The sequence below is a fragment of the Urocampus carinirostris genome, chromosome 11, assembly GCF_059441175.1.
Source record: "Urocampus carinirostris isolate Australia breed hairy pipefish chromosome 11, RoL_Ucar_1.0, whole genome shotgun sequence".
NCBI classification, from domain to species: Eukaryota; Metazoa; Chordata; class Actinopteri; order Syngnathiformes; family Syngnathidae; genus Urocampus; species Urocampus carinirostris.
Genome location: NC_142359.1, coordinates 42,888,949 through 42,904,527, shown reverse-complemented (window position 1 = coordinate 42,904,527; position 15,579 = coordinate 42,888,949). Strand labels below are relative to the sequence as shown.

At 39.4% G+C, this 15,579-nt stretch overlaps 1 protein-coding gene across 3 annotated transcripts; it reads right to left on the bottom strand.

Annotated features, from left to right (window-relative positions):
• Positions 1-6,318: 6,318 nt before the first annotated feature.
• On the bottom strand, positions 6,319-14,593 carry LOC148357424 (uncharacterized). Of its 3 annotated transcripts, XM_088348413.1 has the most exons (10): positions 14,258-14,593; positions 13,736-13,788; positions 12,741-12,844; positions 12,283-12,646; positions 11,632-11,890; positions 9,640-9,854; positions 9,032-9,179; positions 8,545-8,934; positions 8,308-8,441; positions 6,319-6,627 (listed from the first exon to the last, which is right to left on the bottom strand). In XM_088348413.1, the coding sequence occupies exons 4-6, from the start codon at positions 12,418-12,420 to the stop codon at positions 9,664-9,666; spliced, it is 588 nt and encodes a 195-aa protein (XP_088204539.1). In that variant the 5' UTR covers positions 12,421-12,646; positions 12,741-12,844; positions 13,736-13,788; positions 14,258-14,593; the 3' UTR covers positions 6,319-6,627; positions 8,308-8,441; positions 8,545-8,934; positions 9,032-9,179; positions 9,640-9,663. The 3 variants fall into 3 exon arrangements, with proteins under 3 accessions (XP_088204539.1, XP_088204538.1, XP_088204540.1); XM_088348412.1 differs by lacking the exon at positions 6,319-6,627 and having other exon boundaries at positions 8,259-8,441; XM_088348414.1 differs by lacking the exon at positions 6,319-6,627 and having other exon boundaries at positions 8,259-8,441; positions 12,741-12,805.
• Positions 14,594-15,579: the final 986 nt, after the last annotated feature.

Sequence of the window (15,579 nt, the reverse complement as noted above, 5' to 3'; positions counted from 1 at the left end):
TGCTGGGCATCGGGCAGTGGGCAGGGGACACCCTGAATTGGTTGCCAGCCAATCGCAGGGCACACAGGGTCAGACAATTCGCTGGCTCAAAGCGTTTTTTCAAATTTCAGGTTGCAGTGCCTCAGAAATGCCCATGCTTGTCTCGGACATAAAGGGACAATGTGTATATAAAAAGAAGTAATTTTACGTAAATTGACTCTGAGCATTTTTAATTGCAGCCCTCAGATCAGTTGAAAACAGTCAAGTTTAGTCAGAACTTAAAGGGACAGTCCGAAAAAACTTGAGAAACATTCAACTCCATTTTCTTAAAGTGTTTCTGTGAGCTGCAGTACTGCAAAAACTTCACCGGAGGGAACTCGTTAAATAGACACCCATTCATTTCCAAAGGCTCAATGTATTTACAATAGGACCTGCAGTACGGGAAAAATCCCACAAGATGGCACTCAACCCGAAAGTACAACACCGTTAAGGTGCCAATTCATTTCTATCAGGGGATTTTGAAAAAAAGTCACAACGGTTACAAAGTTATCGTCATTATTAAATGATGTTATTTTAAAACATTTCATGCTGAGAAACGCATAATAAAGCAGTATTTAGGATGCCAGTCACATTTTTTTAAAATTTGCATAACTAAAAACTTGAACTTTTTACACCATTCCTGCACAGAATATATAAAATTCACAAGTTTTGCAACCCGGGAAAGCAAGTTCAATTATTCTAGCTTGTACGGTTACAAAGTTATCGTCATTGTTAAATGGTGTTATTTTTGGAGTTTCAAGCTGAAAAACGCATTATAAAGAGGTATTTCGGATGCCAGTAACACTTTTTTAAAAGTTTGCATAACTAAAAAAGTTAAAAATTTTCCACCATTCCTGCACTAAATATATACCATTTTCAGGCTTTCCTACCCAGGAAAGCAAGTTTTATGATTCTGGCATGTATGGTTACAAAGTTGTTGTCATTATTAAATGATGTTATTTTCGAAGTTTCAAGCAGAGAAACGCATAATAAAGCGGTATTTAGGATGCCAGACACACTTTTTTAAAAGTTTGCATAACTAAAAGAGTAGAAATTTTCCACCATTCCTGCACTAAATATATACAATTCACAAGTTTTCTAACCCGGGAAAGCAAGATTTATGATTCTAGTATGTATGGTTACAAAGTTATTGTCATTATTAAATGATTGTTTCTGTGAGCGTTTCAGGCTGAGAAATGCATAATAAAACATCCACTGGTGGCAAGCACAAGTCCTCAAACACCAGCCCGGGGTTCGGCCCACTAGTCCCCAAACACAAGCCGGGAAAACATCCACTGGTGCCGGGCACCAGTCCCCAAACTCAAGACCCGGTGCTCGGCCCACTCGTCCCCAAACACAAGCCAGGTCTACATCCACTAGTGGCGGGCACAAGTCCCCAAACACAAGCCCCGGAGTTCGGCCGACAAGTTCCCAAACACAAGCCGGGAACATCCACTATTGGCGGGCACAAGGGTGTTATCCATAAAGGGACACCGTGTGAACAAACCTGAGTCCCATGAAATTATATTGACTCAAATTGTATTTAATTTGTGCCCACAGAACCCTTAAAAGCAGCCAAGTTTTGTCAGAATTTAAAGGGACAGTGTGTGAAAAAACTTGAGACACATTCAACTCCATTGTCTCAAAGCATTTTTCTAATGTGAGCTGCAGCACCGCAATATCGCCACCGGAGGGCCCTCGTTAAATAGGCGCCCATTCATTTCCAACGGCTCAATGTATTTACAACGGGAGCTGCAGTACGGCAAAAATACCACAAGATGGTACTCAACCCAAAAGTGCAATACTGTTAAATAGGTGCCAATTCATTTGTATGGGAGAATTTGTATCAGAAAAGTCAATGCTTTGTCAGCCATAAAGAGAAAATGTTTAAATTGGAAAAAAGTATTTTTATTTAAATTGACTCATAGGGTTTTGTTTTTATTACTGCCTGCAGAACAGTTGAAACAGCCAAGTTTTGTCAAAAATTAAAGGCACAGTGAGTGAAAAAAACGTGAAACCCATTTAATGACTTTGGCTCAAAGCGTTTTTTCAAATTTCAGGTTGCAGTGCCTCAGAAATACCCCTGCTTGCCTTGGACATAAAGGGACAATCTGTAAATAAAAAGAAGTAATTTTACGTAAATTGACTCTAAGCATTTTTAATTGCAGCCCTCGGAACCGTTGAAAACAGTCACGTTTAGTCAGAACTTAAAGGGACAGTGTGAAAAAACTTGAGACACATTCAACTCCATTGTTTTAAAGTGTTTCTGTGAGCGGCAGTACCGCAAAAACGCCACCGGAGGGAACTCGTTAAGACGCCCATTCATTTCCAAAGGCTCAATGTATTTACAATCGGACCTGCAGTACGGGAAAAATCCCACAAGATGGCACTCAACCCGAAAGTACAGAAAAGTCAATGCTTTGTCAGTCAAAAGGTGATTACCTTTTTGAAATATTTTAAAGGGACAGTGTGTAATATTTACTGCTTGGTGGAAACATCTGTTGGTCTGGAGAGAGATGGACGGGCGCGCTCAGGCTGTACTTACCCAAGACAGAACATAGTCAACTCAAGTCATGTTTGTTTGTATAACCCTTGATCTATGATGATAAGGAGTCTCAAGGGCTGCACAGACCACCGATTATTGCAAACCAGACTATTACGACACCATCCCCTGATCTGAAACCTACATGAGGGCAAGGAAAAACTCAAAAATAAAGAAACCTTGAGAAGATACTGCACATAAGGTAATCCCCCTTCCAGGATGACCAGGCCGCAATGGATGTTGAAATAACAAATAATACACTGAAGTTGTCAACAGGATAAAAAGGTCATTCATAAACTAGAGAATAGAATTGTGTGTTTAAAACTAGATTTAAACAGTTCCACTGAGGTTGCAGGCCGAATCTCAGGAAATGATGCAATGGTGTGCTTAAGGGACTCACTCACCAAACGAGTGGTACAAAAAATATGTCTTTAGAGTAAAAAAAAAACCCTAATGTATATATATTCCCTACTTTTTGACTTTCTTTGAGAAATGCTGAAAGAAAATAGGTGTTTTTTTGCTCCCATTCCGTCTACGTAGTTTGTAGTCTTCCTGGGACTCATTTCTGTCTGCACTACACATGACAGCAACATCTAGGGGACAGGACCAGTGGAATGTTTAATCAGCGCTGTTTTTTTTTTAGAGGCGGCACAGCAAGTGGGTGGTTAGCGTACAACCCACAGTGCGGAGATTTAGGGTTCAAGTCCAGGTGCCGCGGGGTTTGCATATTCTCCCTAGGCACTCTGGTTTCCCATATTCCAAAGACATGCATGCATAGTTAGTTCGCCGGTCCAAATTGTCCCTAGATGTGAATGAGCGAGTGAGTTTCTTGATTCTGTGACATGCAATTTGGCTAGCCATCAGTTCATAGTTTTCTCTGCCCACTACTGAAAGATAGCTGGGGGGGGTTCGAGCACCCCAGCAACCCTGGTACTTTTGAGTCACTTTTGAGAACTGTTATGCACTCTACAGTAAAGCTTATTATGCTGAAATAAGCTTCATAATAGAGGGCATAACAGTTTAAATACAAGCGATTTGAATAGAAAAAGGCAAAATAAACATGTTACCTGCTCAAAAGTGTATTGTATACGGTGTGCATTACCATTCGATTACATTCACAACAAACACAAAGACGGAATGGTTTAAGTTGTATTACATTCCCAACAAATGCAAGACAAAGAGGTTTTGGTTATATGTTCGCCACTACATTCCCGAAAAGTGATATAAAAGTGAGATAAAACGAGGTAAAAATGGATATGGTAGCAGGGATGCATTTCTCGGCATAACACTGGCTCATATGGCCTATTAGATGTGACCGCTCCGGCCCACTGGCCTCTTAGATGCGGGTCTCACGCGACCGCCCTATAATATGAAAACTATTCTGCGTATTAGATTTTTTTTGAAAGCAAGAATACAACCGAATTGTAAAAACAAAACAGAAATTTAAAAAAAGATTAAACAGTTTGGTAATCACATTTTTCTAAACAAAGCTCTCAAACTCAGATAGTTGGGCAGATAGTGAAAAGTATCACTAGGAGGCGTGCTTTCACTATCAGTGTCAGACTGTCAGTGAAAGTTTTGGACTGATAAAGTGATTACGAATTAATTTGTTGTCTATCTCATCTCATTAGCTGCACCGCTTATCCTCAGTAGGGTCGCGGGGGTGCTGGGCATCGGGCAGTGGGCAGGGGACACCCTGAATTGGTTGCCAGCCAATCGCAGGGCACACAGGGTCAGACAATTCGCTCGCTCATTCACACCTAGAGACAATCTGGACCGGCCAATCCACCTGAAATGCATGTTTTTGGAATGTGGGAGGAAACCGGAGTGCCCGGAGGAAACCCACGCAAGCACGGGGAGTACATACAAACTCCGCACAGTAAGTCCGGTAGCTGGATTTGAACCCACACAGGATGTTCCCAAGACCTTAGAACTGTGCCGCACACGCGCTAACCACTGCGCTAACCACTGTCTATGTAAAATATTATTTTAACAGCAGTAAATTACTAACACAAATCACATACAAAGCATGTTAAAACAACATTTTAAAAATAACAAATGAAAACGTCCTCACCCTATTAATCCAAAAGAAACACAAGGAACATTTCTCATTTAATTCTCGTGTTTGTTGCGGTGTTTTATGACTAAAAAAATTGCACTGAGAACTTCAATTTCATTTTTTTTGTGTGGTGGTGATGGGGGGCACCATAAAGCATTTGTGCTTAGGGCACCCAAATGACACTGCTCCTATGAGACTCAGGTCTGAGCATGACCCAGATGTGTCTGCGTTGTTCTACTGACTATTTCGCGATACATCTGTCATATGATTCGATCAATAAATCACATATAAACGATCACCAACCCAACAAATCTAAAAAATAAAGGGAAAACATGAAATGGGGGTGTACCTACGTCGCCTCGACTGCTCCGGGTTTAACCGTCATTTCGATTTACCAAAACCACTTCGTCTTGCATTTTTTGGGAATGTAATACAACTTAAACCATTCAGTCTTTGTATTTGTTGGGAATGTAATCGAACAGTAATGTACACCGTATATAAATCATTTTTGAGGACTGTTATGCACTCTACGTAAAGCTTATTATGCTGAATTAAGCTTTATGGCAGAGTGCATAACAGTTTAAATACGAGCGATTTGCAAAATGAACACGTTACCTGCTCAAAAGTGATTTGCGAGGGGATGCAAATCTCGGCAGGGATGCGTTTCTCGGCATAACACCGGTGAGCAGTCCAATGGTTCGAGTTTGTCCAAAGCGGGCCCCGTCGGATTTGAAGTAGACAGCGGTATTGTTCGGGAGCAATTTCAGCGAAATGCCGATTTTTACAAGCTTTGGTACGTCTGCCATGTCCAAAACTGTGTGTCAAACCCTTCTTAGTGTCCTTTAGAAAGGTTTCACACGCAAAGGTGAAGGGTTGCGCAAACTACCTGGATTTGCTGCTTTAATCCGTTAGCCATTAGCATCATTCCCTAAACTGCCGCTCATTCCCCCCACGACAACCCCCCCTCTCTCTCTCTCTCTCTCTCTCTCTCTCACTCGTTCTCTCTTTCTCTCCTACACTCTTTTTTTTCTATCTAAAATGTTTTGGGGCCACAAGATGTCCTCCTTTAAACAGAGCACTAAAGGTAAGTAAGGGTTAACAATGAGTTTTTATCCCACAATGGCAAATGACCAAAAATAAAGTGGGCCTCGACATGGATGAAGTCCAATCAATTTAAAATCAATCAGGTCAAGTCAAGTAATGTTTTTTATATATCCCTTAATCACAAGTAGTCTCAAAGGGCTGCAGGGATCAGACTATTGCAAAATACAGACTATCATTGCACCATCTGATTTAAACCTCCATTAGGGCAAGGAAAAACTCAAATATCTCAGCATGAGGAAAATGAAGAAAACTTGAGAAGGTACCGCAAATGAGGTAATCCCCCTTCCAGAATGACGAGGCTGTAATGGATGTTGCATTAACAAATTGTCACGTTATTTTTTTTTTTTTAATTTAAAAAAAGAAAAGTACAATATATAATGAAGAATGAAAATTTAAAATAAAAAGGTTGACCGGGTTGCAATGGATGTAGCATTAACAAACAGTACACAGATACTGTCAAAATGGAATATAGGTCATTCTTATGATTTATAATATAAGTGTGTTTTAAGCCTTGTCAAGTCAAGTCAGATTCATTTATAAAGCCCTTAATCACAAAAATGTTTTAAAGGACTGTCAGGAACCAGGAACGGAGACGGGAACCCAATTGCGTTAGTTTTCTAAGTTTTATTTGAAAAGAGATGTAAGCTGGCACCCACGATCCAGTGATCGTTGATTGTGGGGAGCAGGTCGCTTCGTGACGCGGAAGTCGCACTTCTCTTAGCGGGAGCTGAAGGTTCGCAGCGATCGGACGGACGGCAGTCCCGTGACAGGTAGGCAGAATCAATACGTCTTAGCGGGGAGGTCGATGGCAGGGCAGGAGAGTAGCTCGTAAACGTGGGGCAGAAACAGGTCGGAACCGAAGGCAGGAATCAAAACAGGAGAGTAGTCTTTGGTACTTGCTAATCTGGCGAAACACACAGGAACACAGGAGTACAATCGGACGTCCTTGTCTGGACGCTGACCGCTTAAGAAGTGAACGTCAGCAAATTAGAGAGCGCGCTCCGGCGCGCCAAACGATTGCCACAGGTGTCTTCACTTCGGCAATCATGACAAGGACTGCACAGGATTACAATTACACAACTAGACAATTCCCGCGGCAATTGTAAGAGTTGTGATTGATCTGGAAGATGATCCCGGTATGTATATATAACCCCGGTTGTTAGCATTATGAGTTAGCATAAAGTTTTTAGCTCAGAGAGATGTTTCTGTTATTTTTTACTTGGTTATGTGGGGGGACTCTGACCCCCCACACCGGTACTGGCAAGTTCATTTGAGATGGGCCCACAACCGTTAGCAACAAGGATATGCCTTGTGGAGGTCTAAAAAACACGTTCATGGTAAAAACCATAGTAATAACACTGTTATTACACTTTAAAAAATTTTGAAATATACATCTTCAAATAGAATGGGCCGTTTGATTTTAAATGGCCCATCCGGAATGCATTGAGCCCATTCAATTTGCTGAGTCGTTAGCATGTTAGCATTAGAATAATTTTGCAGCATGAAGAAGTTAGCATTTAGCCGTTAGCATCACTTTTTAGCATGTATCCGTTAACATAACTCATCAAATGAGGCCATTAGCATAATTTTTAAATATTAATTCGTTACAATATTGCCATTACCAAAAAATTTTTGCATGAAGTTAGCATTTAGCCGTTTGAATCACTCTTTAGCAGTTACCCATTAACATAACTCGTCAACACTGCAAAAACTGCCTCTAAAAAAACAAGAAAATCTAGCCACTATTGCAGGAAATTTACTTGTTTCAAGCAAAATTATCTGCCAGTGCAGCAAGAAAATCCAACTCATAAAGTTTTCTTGAAACAAGAAAAAAAGAAAAGAAAATAAGATACCTAAAAATGTTATTATATGCAGTAATACTATTAAGTGTACTTGTCAAGTTTTTTTTTGTCTCATTTTAAGATATCTGTGCTTGTTTTGGAGAATTATTGTTTAGAAACAAACTGGGTTTAAGCCAGGATTGCTCAAAAGTAGTTGGCAAGAAGGTTACAACAAGATCAATATTCTTGTATTAAGTTGGAAATAAATTAGAAAATGGGTCAAAAACAAGATAAATTTGCTTGTAATAAGTAATAAAAATCTTAGGCGAGAAAGTCTTGTTTCAAGAAATTCTCTACGTTTCGATATATTATACAAATGCAAAAATAGTTTTAATGTGAAAATTACCATTTTATTGGCAAACCACAAACCTTTGTCATTATCACAAAACACAATTGACATACCAGTAACAGAAATACAAATTTTCTTGACAAGATCCTGAAACGTTTGTTGGCGAACTGTAAATCAAAGTTATCACTTACACATGTATCAGTGAACTGTCAAACAGACAACACATTTTTTTGCCTACAGGATATACAGTAGAGTGCAAGTTACCAATTTCTAAAAGAGAACTGCAAACATTATTTTTTGTCTAATTTTAAGAACATCAGTTGGGTTTTTTTTTTAAATCAATGCTTAAACTCAAAACAAGGCAATTAAAACACACACTTACAGGGAGACTGAGAGGCCAAAGCGTAAGGGGTCACAAATGTTTTATAACAGAAAAAGTTCTCAAAGTACGTACATGGCTGGGTATGTGGGTGTGTTCCCGAGGGGAGGCAGCATTATACAAAGTTATGCAAAAAAGGCCATCCAATCACTTCTTGCTCGTTTGAAAGCTGGTGTGGCATCTTTGTCATGGATTGAGTCCCCCAGGACCTCAGTTTGTAGAAGGGAAAGAACAGAGGCCACACATTTAGGGTAGGTCATATTTAATACATAATAGTATGCAATTATGTAGAATACTGCATCCCCTAGTTACCTTTTGGGTGATGGGATTGCTTCGGTTCCAAGGCAGAGAAAGGAGTCGAGATTTTCATCCACCAAAAGGAGTGGTGTGGTGAGTGGCCTTCTGTTCAGGAACGTCTCGGGGTCCTCTGTGGGCTTAACAGAAAAACACAACATCAGTAGGACAGCAATCACATCCCTCCATTCCCCGACTAAACATGACAATTTAGTATGAACAGAATAGAGGACCAACAAAAGGAGCAGCCATATTTGAGAAAGTTTAGTATGCACTTATGTAAAAATTTGTGACTTAACAGAAGAACATGAATGAGCGCTTCAAAGGTGGATATCATCTTCTTGGGCACAGCAACATTAGAAGGGAACAGAGCTGGCAGCATGGTCAAGAGGTTTATTGCTTGCTCCTCTAAAAAAAAAAAAAAAAAAAAAAAAATATTTGTCTCTCAGTATACAGAAACAAACAAAGGTACAGATTCTATTGGTATTACGTTGGCTGTCCTTACCAGCTGAAAGTGACATTGGAGGTTTCATTGCCCTCTTGTAAACCCCATAGAAGCGTAATCTAGATTTGAATTCGACCCACCGCTCCCTCAGCTCTTGCACGAAGTTGGAGTTGTTCTTGTCTATTATTTGTCTTAGTTCATCAAGAACCTTTGGTGGGGAAGACACACAGAAATGTTGTATGGAAATATCCAACACATAGTAGTTAAAGCATCACTTGAAAACGACAATTATATGTAGAGAGGTATTCTGAAAACCTATGTTCCCCCTTCCCCTCCTCCATTTGTGAAAATAATTCCATTCACACTGATGATAAAACGCTAATAGACAGGTGTGTTGCAAATAACTTGCGAAACCGATGGACTATCAGATATTCTAAAGAAGGAAAAAAATCACATCACAATGCATAAATGCCGTTTTCCCTGTCTACATGCAGAAATAAAACCAGATTGCTCGTTTTTTTTTTTCAGAGAAAATACATGAAAGGTTTTCCTGCATGTAAGTGGGGTCGAAACAGCTATTTAATGTATCAAAGCAGTATGCATCCAATGTTCAAAAGAACAATTTCACTGTTCAACAGAATCAAAGTGTGAATTGTGATCATACTTACATGGTCAATGTCTCTAAAGCATGGCTATGCCTCCAATATTTTTGCCGGTCTGTCTTGTTCCCTTATTGTGTCCAAATCAATGAAGGCCCTCCTCCCCTCAAACTCAAGGTCAAGAAGTTGTGCCACATCAGCTTTGTTCTGTTTGGTATTGCGATATAGCTCCTGCAGAGTTGTGTAGTGTTTAGCCTGGGCCATGCGGCTGTCCTGCCTACATTCTAAAAAGGTCAAAGAAAATATCACAACACAGTTGAGGTCAAAATTATTTGCTTCTTGCTAATGTTATTCATGCTACTGTTTCTACTGGAACAAAGACAAAATGTTCACTACATCTAATGAAGACATTCATTAATATTACTTGAATAGAAACAGGAAAAGGCAAAAATTACAAGGTCAAGATTTTCACCCCCCTTGTAAAAAAAATAGTATTTTTGAGTTTTTTGGTGCCTGGCCTTGTTCTTTTCTGCTTTTTCCTGTTTCGTTCAGCCCACCAGTTGAAAATTTCAATAAACAGGGATGTGATTTGACCAAAGTGAAATTATCTGAAAATTAGGCGGGGGTCTGGGGGCCGCGGGCACCCAGCTAGGTCCAGGGCAGTGCCCTGGTGGGGGGACAAGTGGGGCGAAGCCCCCCGGAGCTCATGGGTTTTACGTTTTTTTAAGTACTTTCAATGCACTCAGATGACAAAGAAATAGACAAAACAACAGCATCAATTTTCAATGTATTTTGAACTATCCCATATAAAATTACAGTTTAAGTCAACTCAAAATCAGTCACATTAAAAAACATTGGACTGCCTTTGCTTTTAAAAACTATCACTGAGAATATCATCATATCTAACTCATGTGATTACTAAGTTAACACATAAATCATGTTGAAGAGTTCAAATTTCATGAAGAAATAATTGTATCATGACCAAATGAAAAGTAACTCATATTAGAACAGACCACAAATGTCTTTGTTATAGCAGAAGATGTTATCTATAAATGAAAGTACAATAAGTATAGGCCCTACAGTAAAGTGTTGGTGTAATGTACACATGAAAATCTATTATTGTAATTGTTAAATATTTATGGCCATTTTTATTACGTTATAATATTTTCGAAAAAGAGGGGAAAACTGTCAAATAAATTTGAAAAGTTTACCACCTACCTCAAAATTCACGACTCTATCAGCAACTGGTACAAGTTATTGGGGTGGATCACGTCTCTCTATTACCGCTTCCATTTGTGGTGTCAATAAGGGATCGAGGCCTTAAAGTTTTGGAGTTTTCGTTTGGGCACCGAAACTACCAGCGATGGAATAATTTGTTGTTCTTGACTGGAGTTCTTTCACGTGTTTTTTGCTCTTTGCGTGACTTTCAAGAGCTTTGAAACCTCTCCCACCATAGACAATGGTATCATGGCATCAAATGCAAAGCGCTTTCCCGGCACGATCGATCTTCCGAATAAAGTCACTGAACAAATTCGTCACAGTCTTCTTTCCAACATTTGTAGATAATTCCTTCTCCAACCAGTCCGATCGAAACTTGTTTTTTACGATCTTATCAATTTCTTTACCTCGCGGAGCATCTTTGCGTTCGATCTCGGACATCTTTCTTTAAACACTCGGCAAAAACGTGTGAGAAATGAACAATGGCATACTCCTACGCCTTTATAACAAGCGCGTTTATTGGTCAACACGGAGACTTCAACCAATCGCAAGTACGTTTCATTTCAGTTACGGAAACACTAAAATGGAATGCTGTAGAGACGAAATCGTTTTTTTTACCAATTAAAAAATCGGAAATCTTAAAATTTTATTTTTGGAGATAAAAAAAGTGGAATTCCGCGAATTAGCGGAAAAATCACATCCCTGAATAAAAGCTGGAGATTTTGTCTGTGCCCTCCTAAAAGAAGTAGAACGATGTGCAGTGCTGATTTATCTTGTATTTTGTGTAATTTCAATGAATGGGTCTACTCCATTGAGAATGCCACATTTTTTTTATACAATTACCAAGAGCATCAGCTTGTTTTGCTGGAGTGCTGGTTATGACTTGGAGGTCCCCTTCATTTTCTGGGTTGCTGATGGTGCTACTGCAGCTTGGGGAGACAATGACAGTGGAAGTGCTGGAGTCAAAATCCCCCTCATCTTCTTTCTCTGTGGCGCTAAACTGAAGGCGTCTCTTTTTTCCCCTTGCTGGTGTAGCCCCCTGGGTTTTGCGTGGAGTCCTGATGTTTTGCAACCTCTTGTTCAGTTGCTTAAAGAGTTTGAACTGAAACATGAAATATAAAGACCATGAGTAAACAGAAACATTTAGGACAACACATGGACTAACAAAGACAAACAATCCATTTACTTGTGTTGGTTAAGAGTGTGCAAGGGAAAAGATGTTAATACAGAACCATTTTGTTCCAAGATATCAATACGTTTATCAAACTTAGTTACTTGTCTATAGATAAGATAGACAGCATACTATCTAGACCCCAATTCCCATATTGTCTGAGACTGGAAACAAATTCCCATCAGTCAAATTAAGTGGCTGACTATATCCATTTCATCAATTCATATAATAAATAATGACAACAAAAGATTCCAATCACCAAGTCATTGTACTCTTTCACTCATATTGTGATGAAATGATTACATGTTGAAATGCTTGCTTACCCATCGACGTTGTAGATCCAGTTTATCGGACAACATTGGGTAATACAAAACAAGTCTCCTTGCCATTGACTGCAGGTCTTCTTTGGTAGAGTATTTTATGAAGTCTTCGACGGTCGAGGCCCTCAATGTAGAGACCATGTTAGTCACTGTATTTCGAATGAGCCTACAAGACAGCTCTCTAGAGCACACACTCTCCTCCTCGTCCAATTTTTTTCATTTCAAAATAGTGTTTTCTAACATGCTCTAATTCACTATCTGTGTAAATAACATATCGGAGGCTCGGAAGTTGTATGGTTTTGGCTGGACTTTCCCCTTTGTTGGTATCGTCGTTTGTTGGGTGTTGGTTGCTGGATGAGGCCTGCTCCTGTGAATAAATCCATGAAAAGAAGACAAATTTACCCTTGCTGAGATGGTGTTTTAAGAAAATCTCAAGGGACAATGAGACAAGTTTGTCATACCTCAGGATGCACAACATTCCAAATGGATTTTCTCCTAAGAAAATGTTCAGGCCCTGGAAAAAGGTCTGAAAGTGTGTGCAGAGCATCTGCATAAATTTGTGCCACTGTGTGACAAATAGAGACAGAGGAAAATGAATTGAAGAATAATGACAACTGATTAAGAATAATCCAGGGATTATGTAGTTCTGGCACTGTTACGTTCCTTTACCTAAAACTCTTGTTTCAACATGCATAGAGGTTAAGACATGTAGGTCATAATAGAGACAGCAGCACAATATCTCTAAATTTTGTAGTACTGAATAAACGCATATTTCATAAGAAACTATTACAGAAATATTATGAGTAAAGCAAAACGAACTGAGAAAAAGTTGAGCGGGGCAAAGACATACAATACCCGTGGAACCTATCCAGTAAACTTGAGTGTGGATGAGTGTTCAACATGCAGCAAAGATTACTATATTAATGCTGATATGTTTTTATCCAAACATTTGAAGTCTACATAAAATAAGATAAATCACCCAGTGTTGGTTTAAGACTAGTGCTATACAGTTAAGCTGTGTGTGATGTGCAAGTAGCGTGCTGTTGATATTGCTACAGTAAGAATTGTGTGCATTCAATTGTCAACATCTTGTCCAATTAATTCATAGTCTAAATATCCAGACCCATATCTACATCTGGCCATCCACGGTAATTGAATGATGTACCTTGCTGTGGCTAAAGCCAGACCACAACTCAATCTCCTCTAAGATTGAGAATTGGTTAGGAATTTTTGTGGTACACCCCTTGCCTGGCAAATGCCAGACCAAGCCCTTGTCATGCACAACTTTGAACAGGACTGATCAACAGGAGAAAAGCCTGTTTGTAGCTGGGGTAAGGCTAAAGTGCAAAACGGAATCCCTACCCAGGCTATGAGCCACCAATAGTTGTACCATGGATCATGTGACAACCAAACCCAATGTAATTTGTTAAATAGTAAAATATGACATCATTCTTACCTGCTAGAATGTCCTTTGCCACCTGGTCAAATTTTTCTGGGGCATTCATGCTTCTGTTAAAATTTAAACAATTAATTTGATGCATTATACCTTGTTTACAATTACCCAAATAAGTTCATTACTACTCTTACTTTAGCAAAATAGTTTAAGTTAATCAACCTAATTAATAAATCATTGATTATCAATCGACCCAATGTTAAGCTAAAGCAGGATATGCATGTGTGGATATATGAATTTATATTCATGCTGAACAAAGAGAGAAACTGTGTAACATGTAATCCTGGTCGCTTAGATTGGTACAGGGCTCTTGTCGTAATGTTGAATAGTTTTAACGTTATATATTATAGTAAACGGTTTAAATCAACGACCGTTTTGTAAGGGGTTAGCTCAAGACTCAAGCAAACGCCTTACAAAACGTTCGTATATTTAAAACGTTAACTACGCATAAATACCGTTGAGAAAAATAATTTATTCTTAATCACATTGTTTCTTGTTAAACGTTAAGACAACAAACAAACAAACCTTTTAATTGTAAAAGTATTTCACTTCTCTTGAAGTCAAATTACCGAATGGAGTTCGTCGAACGTTGGGATTGTATGAGCGAGTCCAAGTAGGTCCGAATAAATGGGCGGAACCATATAAAGGAACGCACTATACAATTATTAAACAAAATCTATTAACTATCTCAAGGAAAAAATATAGTGTGCTCATTTATACATATTAAATTTGTGTTTCGAAGTAAAGACTATCCAATTTTAGTAAGGACACCGTACGGGCCAGTCACTTGCATTGTAAATGGCATCCCTCTTGTTTTGATATGGAATTATCGAGCGCGAAAAAAAGGCGGAAACTAGCACCTAACGCAGGGGTCGGGAACCTTTTTTGCTGAAAGAGCCGAAAAACCCAAATTTTAAAATCTAATCCTAGGAGAGCCATATGTATATTTTAATACCAAAAACAGCTAAATGGAAGAGGAAAATCAACGAGTTTATAGTATAATAAGCAATAAAGTTGACCACCCGAATGACCAGTGACATCACGTCATCAAGCTGCTTGTCACACATTTGCGCACAAAGTGCCTCCTGATGTAGAATACAGTGGAAGCTGAGGATGGGTCTGTTCTCCTGCTCACGAAGCAGCGCTACAAATCCTCTGTTTTTCCCCACCATGCACGGAGCACCATCGGTACACACAGAAATAAGTTTATCCATTGGTAGATTCTTTTCATTTGCAAACTCCATGAAAGACTTGAATAAATCCTCTCCTCTCGTCGTCCCTTTTAGTGGCAAAACGGCAAGACTTTCCTCACGCAGCGAGTCACCGTCAACATAGCGTGCAATAATACTGAACTGGGATAAATGACTGACATCTGTTGAGTCATCCAAAGCGAGGGAAAAAAACTCTGCTGCGTTTATGACATTCACTTGTTTTTTCTCTACTTGTTTCGACATCATGATGGCACGATCGTGCACAGTTCTTGCTGAAAGAGGCATATCTTTTATCCGTTTGATTATTTTATCTTTATCCTTAAAGTCGTCAAAAAGCTCGTTGGCCACATCAAGCATGAATGATTTGGCATAATCGCCATCTGTAAACGGCTTCCCGCTCCTCACAATTGCTAAAGAACCAGCAAAGCTAGCAGAGTTAAAATCACCTTGTTTGGCCCATACACCGAGCTGCTGCTGACTCGCCTGGACTGTAGAAAGTAGTTCTTGACAGGCCTTCTTTCTCTTGTCTCCCACTGGATATTTCGCTGAAAATGTGGCATGGCGTGTGTCGAAGTGTCTCTTTATATTTGACCGTTTCATCGAGGAAATTTTATCATTGCATATAAGACACACTGC

Excerpts from the sequence above, each read along its gene's own strand:
- LOC148357424 (XM_088348413.1), bottom strand. The coding sequence starts at position 12,420 with ATGGTCTCTACATTGAGGGCCTCGACCGTCGAAGACTTCATAAAATAC. Across the intron at positions 11,891-12,282 it reads TGGATCTACAACGTCGATGG|TTCAAACTCTTTAAGCAACT; the intron begins GTAAGCAAGCAT and ends TTCATGTTTCAG. Across the intron at positions 9,855-11,631 it reads AAAACAAGCTGATGCTCTTG|AATGTAGGCAGGACAGCCGC; the intron begins GTAATTGTATAA and ends TGACCTTTTTAG.